This window comes from Heterodontus francisci, chromosome 14, assembly GCF_036365525.1.
Source record: "Heterodontus francisci isolate sHetFra1 chromosome 14, sHetFra1.hap1, whole genome shotgun sequence".
NCBI classification, from domain to species: domain Eukaryota; kingdom Metazoa; phylum Chordata; class Chondrichthyes; order Heterodontiformes; family Heterodontidae; genus Heterodontus; species Heterodontus francisci.
Genome location: NC_090384.1, coordinates 88713242 through 88739211, shown reverse-complemented (window position 1 = coordinate 88739211; position 25970 = coordinate 88713242). Strand labels below are relative to the sequence as shown.

Genomic DNA, 25970 nt, shown 5'->3' with positions numbered 1-25970 from the left:
CAGAAAAGTACAAAGAATAAAGGGAAAATGTTCGAAGCAATACCTGGGATTTATTTATGGTCCTTTGAGTTCGATGTGGAGTCTTTGGTTGCTGATAAGTCTTGCAATTGCAGGAAGTTTACCCAGTTGCAGCTCCTCACAGACCGCATGGATCAGTTGGAGCGGCAACTGGATGCACTTAGGAGCATGCAGGTGGCAGAAAGTGTCACAGACAGGAGTTTTAGAGAAGTGGTTACACCCAAGGTGCAGGCAGATAGATGGGCGACCGCTAGAAGGGGCAGGCAGTCAGTGCAGGAATCCCCTGTGGCTATCCCCCTCTCTAACAAGTATACCGTTTTGGATACTGTTGGGGGGGATGGCCTATCAGAGGAAAACCGCAGCAGCCAGAGCAGTGGCACCACGGCTGGCACTGTTGTTCAGCAGGGAGGGACAAAGCGCAGAACAGCAATAGTTATAGGGGACTCTATAGTCAGGGGCACAGATAGGCGCTTCTGTGGACGTGAAAGAGACTCCAGGATGGTATGTTGCCTCCCTGGTGCCAGGGTCAAGGATGTCTCTGAACGGACAGGGGGCATTCTGAAGGGGGAGGGTGAACAGCCAGAGGTTGTGGTACACATCGGTACCAACGACATAGGCAGGAAGAGTGATGAGGTCCTACAGGGGGAGTTTAGGGAGTTAGGGAGAAAGTTAAAAGACAGGACCTCTAAGGTTGTAATCTTGGGATTACTCCCTGTGCCACGTGCCAGTGAGGCTAGAAATAGGAAGATAGTGCAGCTAAACACGTGGCTAAACAGCTGGTGTAGAAGGGAGGGTTTCAGATATCTGGACCATTGGGATCTCTTTAGGGACAGATGGGACCTGTACAAGAAGGACGGGTTGCATCTAAACTGGAGGGGCACAAATATACTGGCTGCGAGGTTTGCTAGTGTCACTCGGGAGGGTTTAAACTAGTGTGGCAGTGGGGTGGGAACCAGAGCAGTAGGACAGCAAGTGAAATAAATGAGGGGAACTAGTAAATAAGGCCAGTAAGACTAAGAGGAAGAGCAGGAAGGGAGATGTTGCGGAGTACAGCGGGACTGGTGGTCTGAAGTGCATTTGTTTCAATGCGAGAAGTATAACAGGTAAGGCAGATGAACTTAGAGCTTGGATTAGTACTTGGAACTATGATGTTGTTGCTATTACAGAGACTTGGTTGAGGGAAGGACAGGGTTGGCAGCTAAATGTTCCAGGATTTAGAAACTTCAGGCGGGATAGAGGGGGATGTAAAAGGGGTGGGGGAGTTGCATTACTTGTCAAGGAGAATATCATAGCTGTACTGCGGGAGGACACCTCGGAAGGGTCGTGCAGCGAGGCAATATGGGTGGAGCTCAGGAATAGGAAGGGTGCAGTCACAATGTTGGGGGTTTTCTACAGGCCTCCCAACAGCCAACGGGAGGTAGAGGAGCAGATATGTAGACAGATTTTGGAAAGATGTAAAGGTAACAGGGTTGTAGTGGTGGTGATTTTAACTTCCCCTATATTGACTGGGACTCATTTAGTGCAAGGGGCTTGGATGTGGCAGAATTTGTAAGGAGCATCCAGGAGGGCTTCTTGAAACAGTATGTAGATAGTCCAACTAGGGATGGGGCCATTCTGGACCTGTTATTGGGGAATGAGCCCGGCCAGGTGGTCGAAGTTTCAGTAGGGGAGCATTTCGGGAACAGTGACCATAATTCCATAAGTTTTAAGGTACATGTGGATAAGGATAAGAGTAGTCCTCGGGTGAAGGTGCTAAATTGGGGGAAGGCTAATTATAACAATATTAGGCAGGAACTGAAGAATTTAGATTGGGGGCGGCTGTTTGAGGGTAAATCAACATCTGACATGTGGGAGTCTTTCAAACGTCAGCTGATTAGAATCCAGGACCAGCATGTTCCTGTGAGGAAGAAAGACAAGTTTGGCAAGTTTCGGGAAGCTTGGATAACACGGGATATTGTGAGCCTAGTCAAAAAGAAAAAGGAAGCATGCGTAAGGGCTGGAAGGCTAGGAACAGACGAATCCCTTGAGGAATATAAAGACAGTAGAAAGGAACTTAAGCAAGGAGACAGGAGGGCTAAAAGGGGTCATGAAAAGTCATTGGCAAACAGGATTAAGGATAATCCCAAGGGTAACTGGGGAAAGGGTTGGCTCACTCAAGGACAGAGAATGGAATCTATGTGTGGAGCCAGAGGAAATGGGCGAGGTACTAAATGAGTACTTTGCATCAGAATTCACCAAAGAGAAGGACTTGGTGGATGATAAGCCTAGGGAAGGGAGTGTAGATAGTCTCAGTCATCTCATTATCAAAAAGGAGGAGGTGTTGGGTGTCTTGCAAAGCATTAAGGTAGATAAGTCCCCAGGGCCTGATGGGATCTACCCCAGAATACTAAGGGAGGCAAGGGAAGAAATTGCTGGGGCCTTGACAGAAATCTTTGCATCCTCATTGGCTACAGGTGAGGTCCCAGAGGACTGGAGAACAGCCAATGTTGTTCCTTTGTTTAAGAAGGGTTGCAAGGATAATCCAGGAAATTGTAGGCTGGTGAGCCTTATGTCAGTGGTAGGGAAATTATTAGAGAGGATTCTTCGGGACAGGATTTACTACCATTTGGAAACAAACGAACTTATTAGCGAGAGGCAGCATGGTTTTGTGAAGGGGAGGTCATGTCTCACTAATTTGATTGAGTTTTTTGAGAAAGTGACGAAGATGATTGATGAAGGAAGGGCAGTGGATGTTATCTATATGGACTTCAGTCAAGCCTTTGACAAGGTCCCTCATGGCAGACTGGTACAAAAGGTGAAGTCACACGGGATCAGAGGTGAGCTGGCAAGATGGATACAGAACTGGCTCAGTCATAGAAGACAGAGGGTAGCAGTGGAAGGGTGCTTTTCTGATTGGAGGGATGTGACTAGTGGTGTTCCGCAGAGATCAGTGCTGGGACCTTTGCTGTTTGTAGTATATATAAATGATTTGGAGGAAAATGTAGCTGGTCTGATTAGTAAGTTTGCGGACGACACAAAGGTTGGTGGAGTTGCAATAGTGATGAGGATTGTCAGAGGATACAGCAGGATATAGATCGGTTGGAGACTTGGGCGGAGAAATGGCAGATGGAGTTTAATCCTGACAAATGTGAGGTAATGCATTTTGGAAGGTCTATTGCAGGTGGGAAGTATACAGTAAATGGCAGAACCCTTAGGAGTATTGACAGGCAGAGAGAACTGGGCGTACAGGTCCACAGGTCACTGAAAGTGGCAACGCAGGTGGATAAGGTAGTCAAGAAGGCATACGGCATGTTTGCCTTCATCGGTCGGGGCATAGAGTATAAAAATTGGCAAATCATGCTGCAGCTGTACAGAACTTTAGTTCGGCCATACTTAGAATATTGCCTGCAATTCCGGTCGCCAGAAGGACGTGGAGGCTTTGGAGAGGGTACAGAAGAGGTTTACCAGGATGTTGCCTGGTCTGGAGGGCATTAGCTATGAGGAGAGGTTGAATAAACTTGGATTGTTTTCACTGGAACGATGGAGGTGGAGGGGCGACATGATAGAGGTTTACAAAGTTATGAGCAGCATGGACAGAGTGGATAGTCAGAAGCTTTTTCCCAGGGTGGAAGAGTCAGTTACTCGGGGACATAGATTTCAGGTGCGAGGGGCAAAGTTTAGAGGGGATGTGCGAGGCAAGTTCTTTACACAGAGGGTGGTGAGTGCCTGGAACTTGCTGCTGGGGGAGGTGGTGGAAGCAGGTATGATAGCAACGTTTAAGAGGCATCTTGACAAATACATGAATAGGATGGGAATAGAGGGATACGGTCCCCGGAAGTACAGAAGGTTTTAGTTTAGGCAAGCCTCAAGATCGGCGCAGGCTTGGAGGGCCGAATGGCCTGTTCCTGTGCTGTACTGTTCTTTGTTCGTTGGGGCCCAGTGCACGCTTTAAAACTTGTTTCGATGTAGGAGTCTTTTCTCTCTTGAGGTTTAAATGATTTCAGTGGATCCAGAGATTCATGAGAGAGAGAGCTGTCCAGGAGAGAGGCTCTCTTCTTCCAAGTTTAGTTGCAATCTGCCCCAAACTGTCCTGTGAGCAGTTCAAACCAAACCTCGCCAGCAAGTTAGTCATGTGACTAGCTGTTTTAACAAACTCCTGTGTTTGTGGATTCTACATCTTATCAGACACCCTGGAATGTTGGCTTTCTTATACATTCAATGTCTGGTGATCAAAATCCATTTGGGTTAATTGGATCAGGGAGCTGTTCTATTGTCTCCATGCACTGGTCTCTTAGTATGCAAATATTTTCCAGCCATTGCTGATTTCTTTAAATAAGTCATTTCTTCATTCCAGCAACAGCTTAAAATTAATGTTCATCTGACAAAATTAATACGGCTCACTCTTGGCAGGTGGGATCTGCGTGACAATATCAAAATCATTCCTGGAGATTGCTCAAAACTACTAAGATGAAGTGAAAAATATATGAATCTTGGCTCATTGTAAGCATGTTGTCTTGAGAATATTTCGAGCAATGTCATGGCCAAAGTACCCACCTGGATGCACTTCTGATCATCTTATTCACGGAATCAAGGGATATGGGGAGTGGGTTGAGGTAGAAGATCAGCCATGATGGTATTGAATGGTGAAGCAGGCTCGAGGGGTCGAATGGTCTACTTCTGCTCCTATTTCTTATGTGCTCAGCCATCTCATACTCATACAATATTTTTGAACCCTTTATCTTGCTGGTCATAACTGTACATAACATGGTCATTTTACTTCTCTTACATTTTAGTTAGAATTGACAGCACCGAAATTAGCCCAACTGATCTTCCCACCCTACTTCTTCTAACTTATTTCATCTGTCAGCAGATCCTTTTAATCCTTTCTCCTGCATGCATGCACCTGGCCTCCCCTTTTGATGCACCTATGCTATTTGCCTCAACTATGCCATGTGCTGGCAATTTCCATGATGTAACCACTCTCTGGTTAGAGAGAGATCTGCATGAAATTAGTAAAACGTCAGATAACATTTTGAGCTTCAAACTGGTTGCATTATTTTGTATTAATATGTACGTTAGATAGACTTTAGTGTTTTAAAATAATGGTCCCTATTTTGAGGTAGCAATGACAGTGAAACTGTCAGTTTTTGCTATTCTTACAGGCTGAATTTTACCAGCCCTCTGGAGACAGGCTGGGAGGTGGAAAGCCTCATAAAATGGCGACGAAAGGCGTTGGGTGGGGAGCCCGACATCTTCCCATTGCCACAGGATATTCTCAACTGTGGGAACCAATTAACTGCCCAATTCACGGCCACCTCCTGCCCCTGCTGGCATTTTACCAGTATCGGTACAGGCCCCTGCCAAATGGGGAGACTGCCAGATACATCAAGGTGGCCTCCCAGTGGGTTCCTGGGTGGGGGTGGGGCCTTCTTTAATGACTGATCCATGACCCATGGAGGGCCCTGTGGCTTCAATGTTGACGTCGGAGCTTTCACCCCTCCAATTGCCGGGCATGGCTGACTATCCCTGGCACAGTGAGCAAAAACTTACCTGGCCTTTGAAGGCACATCAACGTGGTGGTACCCTCTTTTTTCCTGCAACCTCAGCAGTGGTCAACTCTGTCGGTGGCGCTGCTGAGCTACCGACACTCTGACTGGGCTGGCAGCTTTAAGAGGTGGTCTGCCCTCCCCAATTGGACAGTGGCCCTCACGATGACCTCTTAATTGGCTGCCGCCAGTAAAATTCCATCCAGAGTCCTGCCATCCATCCGCGCAGGCTCAGGACCCACTTTCGGTCCCAACAGGTGGGGCAACCTGAGACTTGGAAAGACTCCGGCCCACTCCTCTGAGCCTGACAGCAACTTCTGGAGTCCACACATGAACAGTTAAACACAGAGATCCATAAGTTGCATTCAGCGTGTCTACACTTCTCTATTGGGTTTGCTATTGAAGTCCCCCTGGACTGCAATCAAGTAGAAATCATTGAACTGACATGAACTTCCACTTTTGCGCCATTAGTCTCGCTGTAAAAACCCTTGAACAAGTTACATGTTGTTGAATGAGGTGTAACTGAGTTTTTAATAACACACTAAGTTCATAAAGACCACTAAACTGCATCACTAACCCTGAAAGCCTAACTTTATACTTGTGGAATGACAGATTTCTCCATTATGATAAAAAGAAATTTCACATATTTTGAAAGTAGTATTTTATTTTAAAGTTTGCTTGTGATATTTTGGCTTCTCCCTTAATCTCATGCATATGTCCCAACCGTTTATTTCACTATCTGTAAAATGTAAATTAAAAGTGAAGGGATTCAGTGACTTTTACTTCCTGGTTTGCTGTCTTTGAGAAAACTTCAATGTGATTGGCTTGATAACATCACTGTTGCTGGATGCTTGGAGATCCCCTTGACTTGGCGCCAGATTCAAACTAATGTCGGGAAAGGGGAAATCCACGCCACAGAAATCGCTAGATCTTTGCAGGCATCTTTCTTTGAGCTCAGCAGTGAGTGTCGTTGCTTTACCATTGACTGAGAAATCTGGCTCAATGATATAAAGCTGTGGTGAATCCTAATGGTTCCATTGATATATTGTGGCAAGGCTTGCAAGCATGAGTCGCTTTGAAGTATATATTTTGATTACACCACAGAGATATCTTTAATGAGCGGAAAGGAGATGAGTAACGTTAATTCTCGATGTAAAAATTATATAGGTGGGGAAGTCCTATAAATCTAACTGGTTTCAAATAATGATCACAACAGGTGTATGGTTAAAACCTAAACCAGAATTGACAGGAATAGGATATCCCTGAAACAGATCAAGCCAGGTTATCTTCCAAACAAGTTATTTGAGTGCCTGACATCAAAATGATAAAAGAAAGCTGTCCAGTTATGGATAGTGTGCGTTTGTTTGACAATCTATGATGTGGTAGACCACAAGGGGTTAAGGCAGAAGATCCGCAGACATATCCCCAGCATCTGTTTCAATTATGACTGTGTACTGAATGCTGAGCAGGTGAGTGTCTCCCTAATTGGCCGAACGTAGTGATTTCAGGATTCACTGAAACATTGCAGTTCTAACTAATTTGCAATTGACACTGCTTCCAGTGAGTGCAGGCCTTATTTTAGATGTGGAATGGTGATGAGGTCACCATGAAGATTCTGTACCCTTCCAATTAAGTTTTCTCGGTAAATTGCAATAAAAGATTGGATAGAAAAGGGCATTGACAGCAATGATCTAGGGACAATGTTAACTTCTGCATTATATTATCCCAGAACTCAGGTCAGTCATACAGCTGACACACTGAATTTGTGGCCCCCGCTGAGGTGGGGAATGGAGATGGTGGGGGGATGGCAAAAATACTTGAGAAGCTTGTTAAGAGCTTGTTCGAGGTGAAGGCTGCAATTTTGGAGGGGATGCACGTGTTTCAGGAGCTCTCTGTTGCTGACCAGCTAAAAGGAGACGGGTACAGTGCGGGGAGCCAGTCATGGCTGCCCAGGGCATTGCCCAGGCCCATAAGAGGGTCAGTAGGTAAAGGATGACTTTACTTTTGGAAAGGAGATACCCTTGGTGCTGCACAGGTGGTGGAGAGAGTGGGTACTCAGTGCTTGGTCCATCAGTGGGGTCATCACCCCACCGGGCATGGTGGAGGCAGAAGAGCAGGGGGCAAGGCTGCCAATCACAATAGGGTGGCCACCTGTTCAAAAGGAAGGCTGCAGGTGGCAATGGGGACACACTGTCAGATTCTGAACCAGTGGCGATAAGGGGTAGGAAAGGCAAAACCCTGAACAGCAGGAGGGAACAGGAGAGGAAAGAGAGGCAGGAAGGCAACGGAGGCCATATCCTCAACACAGGATCGACCGCTGAAGACGGAGCTACCTGGCAATGTCTGAGAACCAGTCCTATATCCCTCGATGCCTTGCTCATTCAAGTACCTGTGCAGATGCCTGTTAAATGTCGCTACTGTTCCTGCCTCCACCACCTCCTCTGGCAGCTCATTCCAGATACCCACTATTCTTTATGTGAAAAATTTACCCCTTTGATCCCCTTTACACCTCCTCCCTCTCACCTTAAATCTATGCTTCTAGTTTTAGTCACCCCTACATGGGAAACAGACTCTGGCTATCTACCCTATCTATGCCGCTCATAATTTTATATACCTCTATCATGTCCCCTCTCAGCTTCCTTCGCTCCAGGGAAAACAGACCCATCCTATCCAATCTCTCTTTATAACTCAAGCCCTTCAAACCAGGCAACATCCTTGTGAATCTTTTCTGCACCCTCTCTAGCTTAATCACATCTTTCCTGCAGTGCGGACACCAGAACTGCACACAGTACTCCAAATGCAGCCTAACCAACGTTATGTACAACTGTAACATGACATCCCAACTCTTGTACTCAGTGCCTCGGCCAATGAAGGCAAGCATGCCATACGCCTTCTTCACCACCCTGTCTACCTGTGTTGCCACTTTCAGGGAACTATGTACTTGCACCCCAAGGTCTCTCTGCTCAAGAAGTCTCCCCAGGGCCCTGCCATTCACTGTATATGTCCTGCCCTGGTTTAACTTCCCAAAATGCATCACTTCACACTTGTCTGCATTAAATTCCATTTGCCACTCCCTTGCCCACTTTCCCAGTTGATCTATATCTTGTTGTAACCTTAGACAACCTTCTTCACTGTCCACTATGCCACCAATTTTGGTGTCATCTGCAAACTTACTAATCATGCCCCTTACATTCACATCCACGTCATTAATATATATGACAAACAACAGAGGGCCCAGCACCGATCCCTGCGGCACACCACTGGTCACCGGCCTCCAATCTGAAAAACAACCCTCCACTACCACCCTCTGCCTCCTCTCACCAAGCCAATTATGGATCCAATTTGCTAGCTCACCCTGGATCCCATGTGTTCGAACCTTCTGGACCAGCCTACCATGTGGGACCTTGGCAAAGGCCTTGCTAAAGTCCCTGTAGACAACATCCATCGCCCTGCCCTCGTCAATCCTCTTGGCCACCTCCTCGAAAAACTCAATCAAATTCGTGAGACATGATTTCCCACGCACAAAGCCATGCTGACTATCCCTAATCAGACCATGCCTTTCCAGATGCATATAAATCCTGTCTCTCAGAATCCCTTCCAATAACTTTCCTACCACTGATGTAAGGCTCACCGGCCTGTAGTTCCCAGGCTTATCCCTGCTGCCCTTCTTAAATAAAGGCACAACATTAGCTATCCTCTCGTCTTCCGGTACCTCACCCGTGGCTAACGCTGATACAAAACGCTCTGCCAGGGCCCCAGCAATCTCTCCCTTGCTTCCCATAGCATCCTCGGATACACCTGGTCAGGCCCTGGGGATTGATCTACCTTAATGCGCTTCAAAACCTCCAACACCTTCTCCTTTGTAATGTTGATATGCCCCAGGATATCAGTGTTTTCTCCCTTGAACTCACTAGCTTCCATGACCTTCTCCACGGTAAATACGGACAAGAAATATTCATTTAAGACCTCACCCATTTCCCGTGGCTCCACACATAGATTGCTACACTGATCCTTAAGGGGACCTACTCTCTCACTAGCTACCCTTTTCCTCTTAATATATTTATACAATCTTTTAGGATTCTCCTTTATCTTATCTGCCAGGAAAATCTCATGGCCCCTTTTCGCCCTCCTAATTTCCTTCTTAAGTGTAGTCCGACATCCTCTATACTCCTCGAGGGACTCGCTCGATCCCAGCTGCCTATACCTGACATATGCCTCCTTCTTTGTCCTGACCAGACCCTCAATATCCCTCATCAACCAAGGTTCCCTAAACTTGCCAGCCTTGCCCTTCCATCTAACAGGAACATGCTGGCCCTGAACTTTTCCTATCTCACTTTTAAAAGCCTCCCACTTGCCAGACGTCCCTTTACCTGTAAACAGCCTCTCCCATTCAACTTTTGAGAGTTCCTGTCTGATGCCATTGAAATTAGCCTTCCCCCAATTTAGGACTTCAACCTGAGGACCGGTCCTATCCTTTTCCGTAACTATCTTGAAGCTAATTGAGTTATGGTCACTGGTCCCAACGTGTTCCCCCACTGACACATCAATCACCTGCCCATCCTCATTTCCTAAGAGGAGGTTGAGTGTAGCCCCTTCTCTAGTAGGGCCATCCACATACTGCTTCAGAAAACTATCCTGGACACACTTAACAAATTCTTTCCCGTCTGATCCCTTAGGACTAAGGCAGTCCCAGTCAATATTAGGGAAGTTAAAATCACCTACTATTACAACCCTATAATTCCTACACCTATCTGTGATTTCCCTACATATATGCTCCTCCACTTCCCTCTGACTATTGGGGAGCCTATGGTATAATCCCATCAAAGTGATCACCCCTTTCTTATTTCTAAGTTCTACCCATATGGCCTCACTGGACATTTCTCCCGGGATATCCTCTGTAAGTACGGCCGTGATGTCCTCCCTAATCAATAGTGCAACTCCTCCTCCTCTCTTACCTCCACCTCTGTCATGCTGGAAGGATCGGTACCCCGGAACATTGAGCTGCCAGTCCTGCCCATCCCTCAATCACGTTTCTGTAATAGCTATAATATCACAGTCCCATGTATCGATCTATGCTCTGAGTTCATCTGCCTTACCTGTAAGGCTTCTTGCATTAAAGTAAATGCAGTTTAGCCTACCAGACCTTCCACGCTCCCTGTCCTGCCCCTGCCCGGCCTGCCTACTGGACTTGCTTGCTTTAACCTCTACATTTGCCTCAACTATCTCATCTGAGAGACTACTACCTTGGGTCCCATCCCCCCCAACAGTGTCCAAAGCGGTATATCTGTTTGAGAGGGGGATTGCCACAGGGGACTCCTGCACTACCTGCCTGCGCCTACTGCTCCGTCTGGTGGTCACCCATTTCTTTTCTGCCTGTGCAGCCATGACCTGCGGTGTGAGCACCTCGCTAAACGTGCTATCCACGACATCCTCAGCATCGCGGATGCTCCACAGTGAATCCACCCTCAGCTCCAGCTCCATAACGCGGGTAGCCAGTAGCTGCAGATGGATACACTTCCTGCACACATGGTCATCAGGGACACTGGAAGCGTCCCTGATTTCCCAGATAGCGCAGGAGGAGCCTATCACAAGGCTGAGCTCTCCTGCCATGACTTACCCTTAGGTTAATTAGTTACTCCCTTAATTAAAAAATACTAATTACACTAAGGGCCTTGTTCTACCCACTTCAGTCTAAAGTGCTTAAAAAAAAAGCACTTTAGTAGTACTCACCTTATCACCAGAGATTTTTTTTTCCAACAAAAAAAACAACCTCCCCTTATGTTTTAAGATATTCTAACAGCTGCTACTCACCAACCAATCACCTTGCAGCTCCCTTCTGACGTCACTGTTGGCTTTTTTTTTCAAAACTCCGGCGCGCTGCAAGAGGTTTGACTACTCTCCGCTCCACTCCCGGAAGGTAAGGGGCTTCATCGCCAAAGACCTCGCACTTTGAAGCACTGATTGCCATGCCCTGCCAGTAGATATCAAAGTCACTGTGGCCTTTCGGTTCCAGCTCCTTTCAAGGATCATCTGCAAACTTTAGTGCCATCTCGCAAACCACACACCACTGCATTTTGCTGGTCACTGATGCCCTCGTTGCCACAGTTGGACAGCTCATTCATTTCATGACAGACGCAGCCTCACAAGGACAGAGGGCACTGGGTTTTGCCGCCAATGTTGGATTTCCCCCAGGTGCAGGACATCATCAATTGCATCCATGTGACTGGCCAGTGAGATTCATGAACAGGAAGGGCTTCCACTCCCTCAACATCCAACTTGTCTGTGACTACAACAGGAGCTTCCTGCATGTGTGTATTCACTTTCCTGGCAGCTGCCAAGCTTGCTTCATCCTCTGCAAGTCCAAGCTGCCTGAGATCTTCACTCCAAAGTGCATGGTTGGATCTTAGGGGAAAAGGGATATCCCTTGAAGGTATGACTATTCACCCCTCTACAGAAGCCCCAGTCAGAGGCACAGAGGCAACGCAACCAATGGCCCCTGCTCAGTAGGACAACCAGTGAGCACGACATTCAGCTTCTGAAGATGTGCTCCTGGTGTCTGGGTGGGTTGGGTGGCGTCCTCCAGTACCCTCCTACAAGGATCTCGGTCATTGTGGTAGTGTGTTGCATCCTCCAAAACATGGTCCTCCAAAGAGATGTGGACCTTGAGGACAGTGCGGCCCAAAAGCTCATTGGGGAAAGAGCAAGAGCAGGAGGTCAGAGAGGAGGAAGTGGAGATGGAGAGAGGTGACGCTGAATAGAGGTGCCTGGCTACACAATGAGGTGGCCGAGCACCTCTCGGGGTACGATGGGCTCGTGAGGATGCCATCAATGTCAGGGATCTCCTGATCCAGGAGCGCTTCAGCTGAGCCCCTCTGACCCAGGTTGAGGGTCATGGCATAGAAGGGAGTCTGAGATATCCGTGCTAACACATGCATGGAAGACACAGTCTGGAACATCTAATCGCTTATCGCCAATGAATGAAGCAGATCTTCCCAGAGGTTTTGCCCTCACCTTGGAGGATCCCGTTATCCCTTTCACCACCTCATACCACTTATCCTGTCATGGCAGCAATCAAAGGAGTCCCAGGCGTGTGGCTAAAGTGTCATCATTTATACAGTGCAAATGGAGGAAAACAGAAGACAGAGACAGTCAGAGGATACCCCAGTGACCCGCTTAGTGCTCCACTTGACACGGTGGCCTGCCCCTGGCACCCTCCAGGAAGAGAACTTCCCTCCTCTCCCTCACAGCCTGCAACATTAGATCCAGGTTGGCATCGATGAAGCGAGGGACAGCCCTGCCTCAGGTGCCAAGTCTCTGGCTGTCCTGTGACATCTCGCTTCCTTCTGGTACTGCAAGAGGCATTGCATAATCAGCAGATTTCTCCCTTAGGACAACCAGCAGCCTCAGTGATCGCTGCCATGGGGAGTCTAAGTCGGTTGCACACCTCAGCTGACACACTTCCGTTTCAGCCAACACTGGTACGAATTGGATAGAGAACCTGTCTCCATATCAATTAAGAGCTCACCCATGTGCAAATCTTAATCTTAATCAGTTCCCCACCGGAGGCGGGTTCCTGACTCAGAAACAAACCCGACTCTTGTTTCCCACCTCCATGGCGAAAATTCATCCCTATGTTACTATCTAGGAAGGATACTTAAAATATAAGTGTTACTGTTGGGGGAAAAGGTAAGGTAGGAACTCACACCTATCCTACATAGCCATTTATTAGTTGCTTTACATTCCAAGCATGGGAACGGGAAATCACCTCTTGGAAAAGCTTATCAACACAATATCAAGTCTTAGCCATTTATTTAATGTGCAAATTCTGCAGAATATACATTTGCCCCATATATACTGAAATAAATTTTATGCTGCTGTTGGGATCAGCAATAACAACAACTTATATTTTTCGCTCCTTTAACAAAATAAAATGTCCCAAGACACTTCACCCGAGCATTATAAAACAAAATATGACACTGAGCCACATAAGGAGATGCTGGTCAGATGACCAAAAGCTTGATCAAAGTGGTAAATTTTAAGGAGTGTCTTAAAGGGGGAAAGTGAAGTAGAGAGGCGGAGAGGTGTAGGGAGGGAATTCCAGAGCTTAGGGCCTAGGCATGGCCACCAATGGTGGAGCGATTAAAATCAGGGATGCTCATGAGGCCAGGATTAGATGAGAGCAGATATCTTGGAGGGTATTGGGGCTGGAGGAGATTACAGAGATAAGGAGTGGTGAGGTCATGGAGGGATTTGAAAACAACGATGAGAATTTTAAAATCAAGACGTTGCTTCACTGGGAGCCAGTGTAGGTTAGCGAGCACAGGGGTGATATGTGAATGGGACTTGGTGCGAGTTAAAGACATGGTCAGTAGAGTTTGGAATGACCTCAAGTTTACAGATGGTAGAATGTGGGATACCAGCTAGGAGTGTGTTGCAATAGTCAAGTCCAGAGGTAAAGCAGGCATGAATGAGGGTTTCAACAGTAGATGAGCTGAGACAGGGCAAAGTCGGGTTCTGTTACAGAGCTGGAAATAAGTGATCTTATTGGTGCGAATTTGTGGTCGGAAGCTGATCTCGGGGTCAGATATGACACCAAGATTGTGAACAGACTGGCTTAATCTCAAACAGTCACTGGGGAGAGGGATGGAGTTCGTCACTACGGAACAGAGTTTGGAGTGGGAACCAAAAACAATGACTTCAGTCTTCCCAGTAGTTAATTGGAAGAAATTCCTGCTCATCCAGTACTGGATGTCAGGAAAGCAGTTCGATAGTTTAGCAACAGTGGAGGAGTCGAGAGAGGTGGGAGTGAGGTGGAGCAGGTTATCGTCAGTGTACATGTGAAAACTAAAGCTGTGCTTTCGAATGATGTCACCAAGGGGCAGCATGCAGATGAGAAATACGAGGGGAGCAAAGATAGCTCCTTCAGAGACCAGAGGTAATGGTGCAGGAGCAGGAAGGGAGGCCATTGCAAGTGATTCTCTGGCTACAATTAGATGGATAAGAACAAGCCAAAAAGAGCAAAGAAATATGCCATATTCCTATACTAACTACTCATTGCCACTTGCAAAATAGTATTCTGCTTTTCACTTAACAGATTTTAATGGGCTATTTTGCTTCTCTGAAGCATTGATATAAAATACCTGCCTAATTAGCAAGTGGGCATTTATTAACACCAACTGTCACATTATCAGACGATTAGTGTGTATGGACAGGGTTAATCTGTTTGCTGTCAGACAAAGGAACGAAGCAAATATTCACCTTTAGGAAATCCCTCTCAGTATTATGCATACTTTTAAGTCACAGTTATTATGTATCATTCTTTAATTTAAAAAAATCCTGTGTCTGTGTTTTTGCAATGCTCTCTTTTCTGCAGTCATAAGGTGTTCGTGATGAGTTTCTAGGATCTTACAGGTTGGCGGGTTTAGTATTGATAGATTACCTAAGGTCAAAAGTGGGGATGTTCGCTGATGATTGCATAATGTTCAGCACCATTCGCGACTCCTCAGATACTGAAGCAGCCCGTGTCCAGATGCAGCAAGACCAGAACAACATCCAGGCTTGGGCTGATAAGTGGCAAGTAACATTCGTGCCACACAAGTGCCAGGCAATGACCACCTCAAACAAGAGAGAATTTAACCGTCTTCCCTTGATGTTCAATGGCATTACCATTGTAGAATTCCGCACTATCAATATCCTGGGGGTTATCATTGACCAGAAACTGAACAGGAGTAGCCACATAAATACGCAGGTCAGAAACTGGGAATTCTGTGGCAAGTAACTCAACTCCTGTCTCCTCAATGCCTATCCATCATCTACAAGACACAAGACAGGAGTGTGATGGAATCCTCTCCACTTGCCTGGATGGGTACAGCTCCAACAACACTTCAGAAGCTCCAGGACAAAGCAGCCCACTTGATTGGCATCCCATTCACCACCTTCAATATTCACTCCCTCCACCACTGGGGCATAATGGCAGCAGTGTGTATCATCAAAAAATACCTAAGAAGAAATGTGTTTGCTTCTAATCGGAACGAAGGGGTGATGATTGAAAGAGGGGTGGAGGGCGTTCGTTAGAATGGGGAACAGTGGCTGGGATTGGGCAGGATAAGTAGTCGTCGTTTACGATCAAAGGCAGTAGTGTCTGGGATCAAGAAAGTAGTGACGGTGATCCGAAGCAGTGGTAAATATATTTTAAACACTTAACTTGCTGGTTGCAGCATGCAGTGATCCCTTTATGGACTGCCTGTTCTGCATTTTTCCTGGTTTTCCTGAACACAGCGGGCTGCTGCCGCCTCAGGGTAACTCAGTGTTGTAGAGGGCACCTCCAAACAGGTACTAAACCCTGTACTTCAAGATGGAAATGGCCTAATGCCTGTTTCAGGCAGATCCTGGATACCTTTTTAGTGCCTACACAAATATGGTAGGTGGCTCACATCTGGCTTGGAATTAGCATGCCATATTGGAGGCTTTGAGCCTTAAAAAATGTACCATACAATTTCTAGGCCATTATTTTATGACAGAAGTGAACAAAGCAATATTATATTTTTCTTAACAGCACTATCTAAGGTACAGTATCTAATGTACAGCATTGCCAGTGTTTCATAAACTTGCTGTACAGCACAGTCTACATTGGTGCAAAATGGTTTTGGCTTCACATTAATGTAAGCTATGTAGTTAAATTGCAAAGTTCCAAATTGCTAAAGTGTTGTGGGACAATCTGCACAAAATAAGCTGCACATGAGCTACATTATAATGGAAGCCTTGCATTTAGTTTCATGCTGACAGTTTTTTTTTTATTCGTTATGGGATGTGGCATCGCTGGCTAGGCCAGCATTTATTGCCCATCACCTAATTGCCCTTGAGAAGGTGGTGGTGAACTGCCTTCTTGAAGCGCTGTAGTCCATGTGGGGTAGGTACACCCACAGTTCTGTTATGAAGGGAGTTCCAGGATTTTGACCCAGCGATAATGAAGGAACGGCGATATAGTTCCAAATCAGGATGGTGTGTGGCTTGGAGGGGAACTTGCAGGTGGTGGTGTTCCCATGCATCTGCTGCCCTTGTCCTTCTAGGTGGTAGAGATCACGGGTTTGGAAGGTGCTATTGAAGGAACCTTGGTGCATGCTGCTGTGCGTCTTGTAGATGGTACACACTGCTGCCACTGTGCTTTGGGGATGGAGGGAGTGAATGTTTGTGGATGGGGTGCCAATCAAGCAGACTACTTTGTCCTGAATGGTGTTGAACTTGCCATTGAATATCAAGGGGAGATGGTTAGTTTCTCTCTTGTTGGAGATAGTCATTCCCTGGCACTTGTGTGGCATGAATGTTACTTGCCACCTATCAGCCCAAGCCTTGATATTATCCAGGTCCTGCTGCATTTCAGCACAGCCTGCTTCAGTATCTGAGGAGTTGTGAACATTGTGCAATCATCAGCAAACATCCCCACTTCTGACCTTATGATTGAAGGAAGGTCATTGATGAAGCAGCTGAAGATGGTTGGGCCTAGGAAATTGAGAGGAGACACATTGTACCCAAAGTGTAATTGCATGGAAGTGTTTTTTCTTTCTCAGCAAAGATTGAAGTTGAAGTAAAAGATCTATATATTAAACGTGGTATACATGAGCATCTCTAATTCTAAAACTTAAAGACTACCTGTTCTGCTGTTCTTTCGGAATTCAACCCCAGGGACTAAGTTTCGGTAAACTGGGCATCCACAACTGATTTACTTGTACGGCACACCTTCCAGTTGATTCTTTTCCCTTTTTGACTCCTGTTAACGCAATCTGCAGAGCTGTCGATCATCACACTTGAGCAGAATCCTTTCTTTCCTCCAGAGCGTGATGAATGTGGAAGCGGACAGCACAGCTGTCACAAGATGGCAATTTGCACGAATGCAGTCCGAGGCCACCGATGTACCTGCAAGCCTGGCTATGTGGGCAATGGAACCATCTGTCGAGGTAGGAACTGCAGCTGGCTTGGAACGAAGCACAATTTTTATTACACGCACGTTTAAAAACATTGACATGTACATCCACGCCCAGGAGAATACAGTACTGAGTGGCGTCACAGTACCTGAGCCGAAAGAAATTATCTTAAAAAGTGTACACAAACTTGAAAACAATTTTCTTTTCAGTTGACTTATTTTTCCTTTCCCTGTCTTGGGAAGCTGATAGCTTCACAACTTCTGTAACTTTAAAAATCCTGGAAGCTGTCAAGTTCTGAAAGCTTCGGCATCAGTGCTTCAGTTACGTTCCTGAAGGGCAGTTTTTAACCTGTATGAAAATGATGTGCAGGGAAAGACTAGTTGGTTCATCAAGTCTGCCCACCCTCATGATGCTGGGAGCAGTGTGACAAGATACTCTTTCCCTGCTCCCCCCTCCTCCCCGCCTCCACATCCATGTATTCTCTTGAGAGAAGCAAAAAAAATAAAATAAAACAGGGCCAATAGGAGAAAAAAAAACTTCTAAAATTCCTCTCCAACCCCGTCAGGCACTCCAGAAAATCATGTTGACAATGCGTACGTTAACAGTTAATCCACTTACCTTCTATATAATATCATCTTTGCTGCAGCCAAGAAGCAGTCCAGCTCCCTCTTGAAGGAATGCGGAGAATTCAGCACAAATTGGCAACATCTTCCAGAGGTTCACTACTCCCTGGGAAAAGAAGACGAGTTGAACATCTAGTTTATTCCTATTTTTGAGTCAGTTACTCCAGCTTTCTTGAGGAGCTTCAGTAATCTCATTTATTTCTTGTGATGCTTCAGTTGTATAACAACAACTTACACTTGCATAGCACCTTTAACCGAGCAAAATGTCCCAAGGCGCTTAACAACAGCATTGCCAGTCAATAAAAAATTGACATTTAGCTACAGAATGAGATATCTGGACAGAGGACCAAAAGCTTGGTCAAAGAGGTAGCTTTTAAAGAGTTAAGTTTCGGACTTTGCTCAGATTTCCACCTGACGTGCTGTGTTCGGTTTTGGGCACTGTACCTCAGGAAGGATATATTGGCCTTCAAGTTGGTGCAGTGCAAATTCAGCAGAATAAAACTTAGGTTTAAAGGACTAAATTATGAGAACAAGCTGCATAAACTTGGTTTATATTCCCTTGAGTTTAGAATGTCAAAGGGCAATCCAATCAAGGATTTTAAAATGGTAAAGATATTTGATTGAGCAGATGCAGAGAAAAGATTTCCTTTGGTGAAGGAATCCAGAAAAACAGGGCACAGTCTTAAAATTAGAGCTAGGCCATTTAGCTGAAAAACCAGTCAATTGAAATTTTCAAGGCTGAGATCGATTGATTTTTGTTAGGTAAGGGTATCAAGGGAAAAGGAAAAAATGGTGAGCCAGTGGAGTTCAGGAACAGATCAGTCACAATCTAACAGAATGGGGGAAAGGCTGAAAGGGCTGAATGGCCTGCTCTTGTTCCTATGTTCCAGTGTTGCGATGTCCTTCCTTTGTTTTATCGCCTGATGTATTTTCCTTCCATATATATGTAAAGAACTTAATAAGATGAGCTTTGTTTGATGCTTTGATTCCTATTAGGAACAACACAGTAAAAATGCTTATAAGTCAGCTCTGAACAGGAATAGCACGATGAAAGTAGAAGCTTTTACCTCCTACACATTCTGGGTTGCTGGCAGAAAAGCAATTTCTTTACAGTGTTCACAACTCAATCTTTTAAGAACTTTCTGTTGTTTATACTTTCAATCGATTATTGATAAAAGGCATGGTTGCTGAACATTCCACGATGTCTTAAATGTTTTAGCTTGTATCTGTACGACTGACGAGTGCAATCAGAACAATCTTTCCCTAAGGAGCATATATTTATAAAAAAAATTCTTCGAGGTACAACTAGGAAAGGAGGCTAGAAAAAAATAAATCAACAGCAGAACAAAACACATTGCTCCCTTAAGAGGCTGTTCTATGTTAAGTGTATATTCTAAGTGATGTTGGTAATACAAACAACATTGGGAGTGTGAAAAAGCTAAATTTGTGACTTTAAGAGGTGTTGCAAGACTGGAATGTAGATGGAACAGATGGAGAAAGAGATGTTGTCACTCCTTTTCACATGCTCATGGGTGATCAGATTGCTGTCAATAGGACTGTTCATGAATCTTCTGGCAGATAGCTACACACGAGGTGTTTATTTGGATCTGTTGTCAGTTTCATAAACAGCATTTGCATAATGCGGGCATTGTAGTTGACAGAAGCCTGGAATTATCAGGTTCTGTGTAACTGTTGGAGTTTGAGAGCACCACGCACATTAGTGAAGTACATAAATGAATTGAACTAGTTCTCAGACACAGGCCTTCAATTTCCTTGAAACCACTGATGCTCCTTTTAAAAAATAAAATTGCACTCACTGGAATCTTGCTCATTTGCATTCGCATTGGTGCACTTGTTGGTGTAAAATTGGGGAAGCAGCTGAACTACCTGGAAAGCCCTGTGTAGTCTTTAGAAAGTTGGGCCAGCCATCTTTAGCAGCAGACTGTAGGACAAACAGGTATGAGAAGGAGCAGCTCTACAGAAGCACAGGGTGAAAATCTGATTCCAGTCTTCAGCCATGGGAGCAGGGGATGGGCTTTATTGGCCTGAAGCCATTGCTGGATTTAATTCTCTTCACTGAAAAGATCAGGAAGGGCTTAATATCAAAAGGATGAAGGCATCATGGCAACTTTCATCATGTTGGATGTTGACATGGGTGTCCATCTTACTAGCTTGCACCAAGTCCTGTTCACCTATCACCCCTGTATCCCTTGACCTACATTGGTTTCCAGTCCCTCAATACCTTGTTTTCAAACCCCTCCATGGCGTCACCCCTCTCTATCTCTGTAATCTCCTCTAGCCCGACAATCTGCTGAGATTACTGAGCTCTTCCAATTCTGACTTCTTGGGCATCCCTGATTTTAATAGTTCTACCAGTGGTGGCCGTACCTTCAACTGCCTCGACCCTAAGCCTTGGAATTCCTTCCTTAAACATCTCTCACTGCTTTACCTCTCTCTCCCCTTCTTTAAGACACTCCTTAAAACTTACTTCTTTGACCAAGCTTTTGGTCACTTGTCCTAATATCATCTTATGTGGCTCAGTGGCAAATTTTGTTCAATAACACTCCTGTGAAGTCGTTGAGATGTTTTACCATCTTAAAGGCGTTATATAAATGCAAGCTGTTGTTGTCATACTGTACCTGAACACTGAGGGGATGAAATCTCTTCCTGCTACAGGTACAGCTGACAGGTATTCAGTTGGTTCTTTAATACATTGTGGGTGCCAGCAGAACCTTGCAGAAGCCAGGTTCCTTGTAACTCTGAAACAAAAGCAAAGGGAGAGTTTAAAAATTTGGCTGGGGGATGAGCAGCAGGATGAAACATTAGAAAGGAGAAACAAGGGTCATAATTTTAACTGCCAAGCGGGTGGGGGGATGGCGGATTTAGGTACAGGTGGCAGGTTAAAACCCCCCAAAATGGCGGCATGTTGGAACCCCAACATGATCCTGCTCACATCTGGGTTTCACTGAAGCTCTGAAATCTCACTTCAACAGCCAGTGAATGGGCTTCCCGAGCTGTGTGGAACTCACCAGGGTCCGCAAGGTGAGAACACAACGGGAAACCATTGATCAGTTTTTTAAATTATTGATTTCATTGGATGTGGGCATCGCTGGCAAGGCAGTATTTGTTGCCCATTCCTAATTGCCCTTAAGAAGGTGGTGGTGAGCTGCCTTCTTGAACCACTGCAGTCCATTGGGCACAGGTACACCCAGAGTGCATTAGGAAGGGAGTTCCAGGAGTTTGATCCAGCGACAGTGAAGGAATGGCAATATAGTTCCAAGGAGCAGAAGTTCCAGAGAGTATTGTTGCCATTCATCTGCTGCCCTTGTCCTTATAGATGGAAGAGGTTGCGGGTTTGGAAGGTGCTGTCGAAGGAGCGTTGGTGAGTTGCTGCAGTGCACCTTGTAGATGGTACACACTGCTGCCACTGTGCAATTGTGGTGGAGGCAGTGAACATCTAAGGCAGTGGATGGCATGCCAATCAGGTGAGCTGCTTTGTCCTGGATGGTGTCAACCTTCCTGAGTGTTGTTGGAGCCGCACTCATCCAGGCAAGTGGAGAGTATTCCATCACGCTCCTAACCTGTGCCTTGTAGATGGTGGACAGGCTTTGGGGAGTCAGGAAGTGGGTTACTCGCCACAGAATTCTCAGCCTCTTGACCTGCTCTTGTTGCCACGGTATTTATGTCGCTGGTCCAGTTCAGTTTTTGATCAACGAAACTGACAGGCTTATAAGTCTTTAAGTTGTGAAACTCAATAGATGCTGGCCTGCCTTTGAGAAAGGCTTGTGCTCACAGCATTTGTTCTGAGAGTGTGCTTTCACTGCTTCACAGGTGACGTCCAATTTTTTGGAAGTCATTTCACCTCCATTGGACTTCACTCATTTTGATCTGATGTTCCCTGCATTTAACCTTCACTGCAGATGGAGCAGCTTATGCAGCTCTAACTTGGACCACTGATGAGGAACAGCACGAGCAACACCAGCAGCACCAGGAACATGAGCTGCCTTCTCCTCAGCCACATGCCGCTTCATAGGAAAGAGGGGATGAACACAGAGATCTAACCCGAAGGAGGTGATACCTCCACACAGGGCCTACAAGCAGATGAGCAGCTTTCTTGACATGCCTGAGTACCAGTGACTCAGGAGGCTCAGGGTTTCATGGTAGATCGTTGCTGACATCAGCAGCCTCCTGGAACAAGACCTCCTTCCTAGTGGGTCAAGCGGATATGCATTGCCAGTGGCTGTCAAGATCGCTAAAACTGGAGGGCCCTCCCCGGTTCTCTGCCTCCCCCTGGAGTTGTGCACTGTCTTCTGCAAGGAGAGAAAACGGTGAAAATTGAGAGAAATGGATTATGCGGAGAGAAGAAAATTACAAAGTTTTTGGAGGCTGACTGTGAGGTATGGGTGCGAGATGTCAACAAGATGAACATGAGTGTGGGCATTGGCTATTCATTGAGGGACGTGAGGAGGTGCCTGGAGTAGGAGGAATGAATGGAGCTGCAATTATTTTGCAGGGATGAGGAGTACTGTGCAGGGGAATGCATAGGAGTTCAGAGTGTGGGGCTTGGTACCTGGAACTGTTATGCCACTCATCTTTCCTGCCCTTCTGAGGCCCTTGAGCCTCTTGGGGCACATTCCCCAGATTTGTGTTATTGACTGCCTTGGCCATTTCCATCCATGCCTGCTTGGTTTGAGTGGCTGGCACTTCACTTCAGTCCCTCAGATCCAGCAGCCGGACCTTCAGGTGAGAGTCTGAGACCCGGCAGGGCAGCCTTTCCACGTCTCCCTGCCATTTCTGTGGTTGCTGAAGCCTCAGGAAGCAATGTAGAATTGAGATTCTGACCCCTGCTGGGGTCCCATTAAGTAGAATTCCTTCCTTTGACAGAGTGCTGGTCATCATCGCACTCGCACTCTGTGATTGGTCGGGAAACCCAGAGGGGATGTGTTAACAACCATGGCAAAACCTGCTGACTGAACAAACAGGTTCCTGACCTGCTGCCGGCGCCCTCTGCTGCGAGGCGGCAGAACAAGTTGAGAAGGCTGTTGAAAAGAATATGTGATCCTTTGCTTTATTAATAGAGGAATAGAATACTAAAGCAAGAAGGCTATGCTAAACCTTTTAGAAAACACTGGTTAGGCTTCAGCTTAAAGGCCGGCTCAGGTCTGCAAATGAAACCTGACCTGAGCACAACAGAACCACATCTGACCCCGAGCCAGACCCGGCCAGAGTCCTTTCATTTTTTCCCGCACCCGACCCGACCTGACCATCAGTTAACCTACCTTCCATTTTTCACTTGTTGCTAATCTGCTCAAGCTTAGAAAAACTAACTAAACAACCTTTCAAGTCCAAAAAATACATTAACATTGGAGCCACTTACCGGAGGTGGTGATAGAACATGTTTGACCTGGCCCAAGCTGACTGGAGCCCGAAAGCTGGACCCGGAACTGCGATCCGACCCGAACCCAACACATGTCATCGGGTCCCATTGGGTTCGGATCGGGTAGCCATGCTGTACTTCAGCTGGAGTTGTCTCCAATTCTGGGCACAACGTTTTAGGAAGGATGTCAAGACCTTGGTGAGGGTGCAGAGGAGATTCACTAGAATGGTACGAGGGAATAGGGACTTCAGTTATGTGGAGAGACTTGGAAAAGCTGGAATTGTTCTCCTGTAGAGAAGTTTAAGAGGAGATTTGATGTATGTGTTCAAAATCATGAATGGTTTTGATGGAGCAAGTAAAGCTAAACTGTTTCCACTGGCAGAAGGGTCATTATTCAGACCGCAAAGATTTAAGGTGATTGACAAAAGAGCCAGAGGTGACATGAGGAAACATTTTTTTACACAGTGAGTTGTTGTGATCGTGACTGCACTGCCTGAAAAGGTAGTGGAAGCAACAACTTATATTTATATAGTACCTTTAATCTAATAAAACATCTTAAGTTGCGCCACAGGAGCATTATAAGCAAAATTTGGCACCAAGCCATGTCAGGCAATATTAGAGCAGTTAGCCAAAACCTTGGTCAAAAAGGTAGGTTTTCAGGAGTGTCTTAAAAGAAGAAAGTGAGGTAAAGAGGGAGAGAGGTTTAGGAAGGGAATTCCAGAGCTTAGGGCTTGGCAACTGAAGGCATGGCCACCAATGGTGGAGCAGTTAAAATCGGGGATGCTCAAGAGGCCAGAATTATAGGACTGCAGATATCTTGGAGGGTTGTAGAGCTAGAGGAGGTTACAGTGATGGGGAGGGGTGAGGCCATGGAGGGATTTGAAAACAAGGATGAGAATTTTAAAGTTGAGGCTTTGCTTGACCGGGAGCCAATGTAGATCAGCGAGCACAGGAGTGATAGGTGGATGGGACTTGGTGCAAGATTGGACATGGGCAACAGAATTTTGGATGGCCTCAGGTTTATGGCGGGTAGAATATGGTAGACCAGCCAGGAGTTTGTTGAAATAACAAAATCTAGAGTAAATAAAGGCACGAATAAGGGTTTCAGCAGCAGACAGGCTGAGGCAGGGATGAAATCAGGCAATGATATGGAATTGAAAATAGGCGATCTTAATGATGGCGCAGATATGTGGTCGGAAGTTCATCTCAGGATTACATGTGTCACCAAGGTTGTGAACGGTTTGGTTTCGCCTCAGACAGTTGCCAGGGAGAAGGATGGAGTCAGTAGCTAGGGAACAGAGTTTGGAGTGGGAACCGAAAACAGTGGCTTCAGTCTTCCCAATATTTAATTGGAGGTAATTTCTGCTCATCCAGTACCGGGTGTTGCATGAGCAGGCTGACAATTTAGCAGCTTTCAAAAGTAACATTTAAAAGAGGTCTGGATAAGCATGGAAAAAAATGAAAGGGCTATGTGGAAGAGCAGGAGAGTGGAATAATTGGAAGCTCTACCAAAGAGGCAATTGAAGCATGATGGGCCAAATTGTCTGCTTCTGTGCTGTATCATTTTATGATTCTATAATACTACAATTGTTGGAAATCTGAAATTAGAACAGAAAATGCTGGAAGCACTAAGCAGGTCAGCGAGTCTCTGTGAAACAGAGTTGATATTTCAAGTTGATGACCTTTCTTCGGAATTCAAAAATTCCATCAGAGAGAAAGAGTAGCTTTTCTTCAGGATGGGAATTTGTGGAAGTGAAGTGGCAGTGAATTAATCAGTAAAACAAAAGCAAAACATTGCAGACCTCTTTCTCTCACCACAGATGCTGCATGAGGGTTCGCAACAATTTCTGCTTTAGTCCAATAGAACAGCCTGGCTCTTTCTCTCTGCTGCCTTTGTGATGTAAAAATTGGGCTTCCTGAATATAAAGGGCATATTACTGCCTGGCTGATGTTGCAGATACCTAGGAAAGAGAAGGCTGAGGGCTGACCTAATAGACATCTTCAAAATTATGAAGGGATTTGATAAAGTAGGTGTCGAGAAGGTGTTTCCATTTGTGGGGGAGTCCAAAATTCAGGGTCATAATGTACGATAGTCACTAATAAATCCAATAAAGAATTCAGGAGAAACTTCCTTACCCAAAGAGTGGTTATAATGTGGAACTTGCTAGCACATGGAATAATTTAGGCAAATAGCATTGATAACCTTAATAGGGAAGCTAGATCAGTACATGAGGGAGAAATGAATAAAAGGATATGCAAATAGGGTTAGATGAAGTTGGATGGGAGGAGGCTCATGTGGAACGTAAATGCCAGTGCAGACCAGTTGAGCTGAATGTCCTGCTTCTCTGCTGTACTTTCTGTGTAAGATCTCTGGCTGCCTGAAGGGGTGAATGTTGATCACCTTCCCAGCCACTGAGAGAGCAGTGCAGGTAGATGAGCGTGGCTTCAGATCAGAGACTTCTGCCATTGTCTATTTGCTAAATTGCATTCTTCGGATGGAATTTAG

The 25970-nt window shown here is 45.8% G+C and overlaps 1 protein-coding gene across 3 annotated transcripts in view; it reads left to right on the top strand.

The window, feature by feature from the left end:
• LOC137377143 (protein kinase C-binding protein NELL1-like) overlaps positions 1-25970 on the top strand; it is an 828881-nt gene that overhangs the window by 468602 nt on the left and 334309 nt on the right. The window contains exon 14 of one of the 3 annotated variants that reach the window (XM_068046502.1): positions 17375-17497. The exons of the other annotated variants lie outside the window; for them this stretch is intronic. Within the exon in view, the coding sequence (XP_067902603.1) occupies positions 17375-17497 (123 nt within the window). The remainder of the gene's footprint in view (positions 1-17374; positions 17498-25970) is intronic. 3 annotated transcript variants of the gene reach the window in all.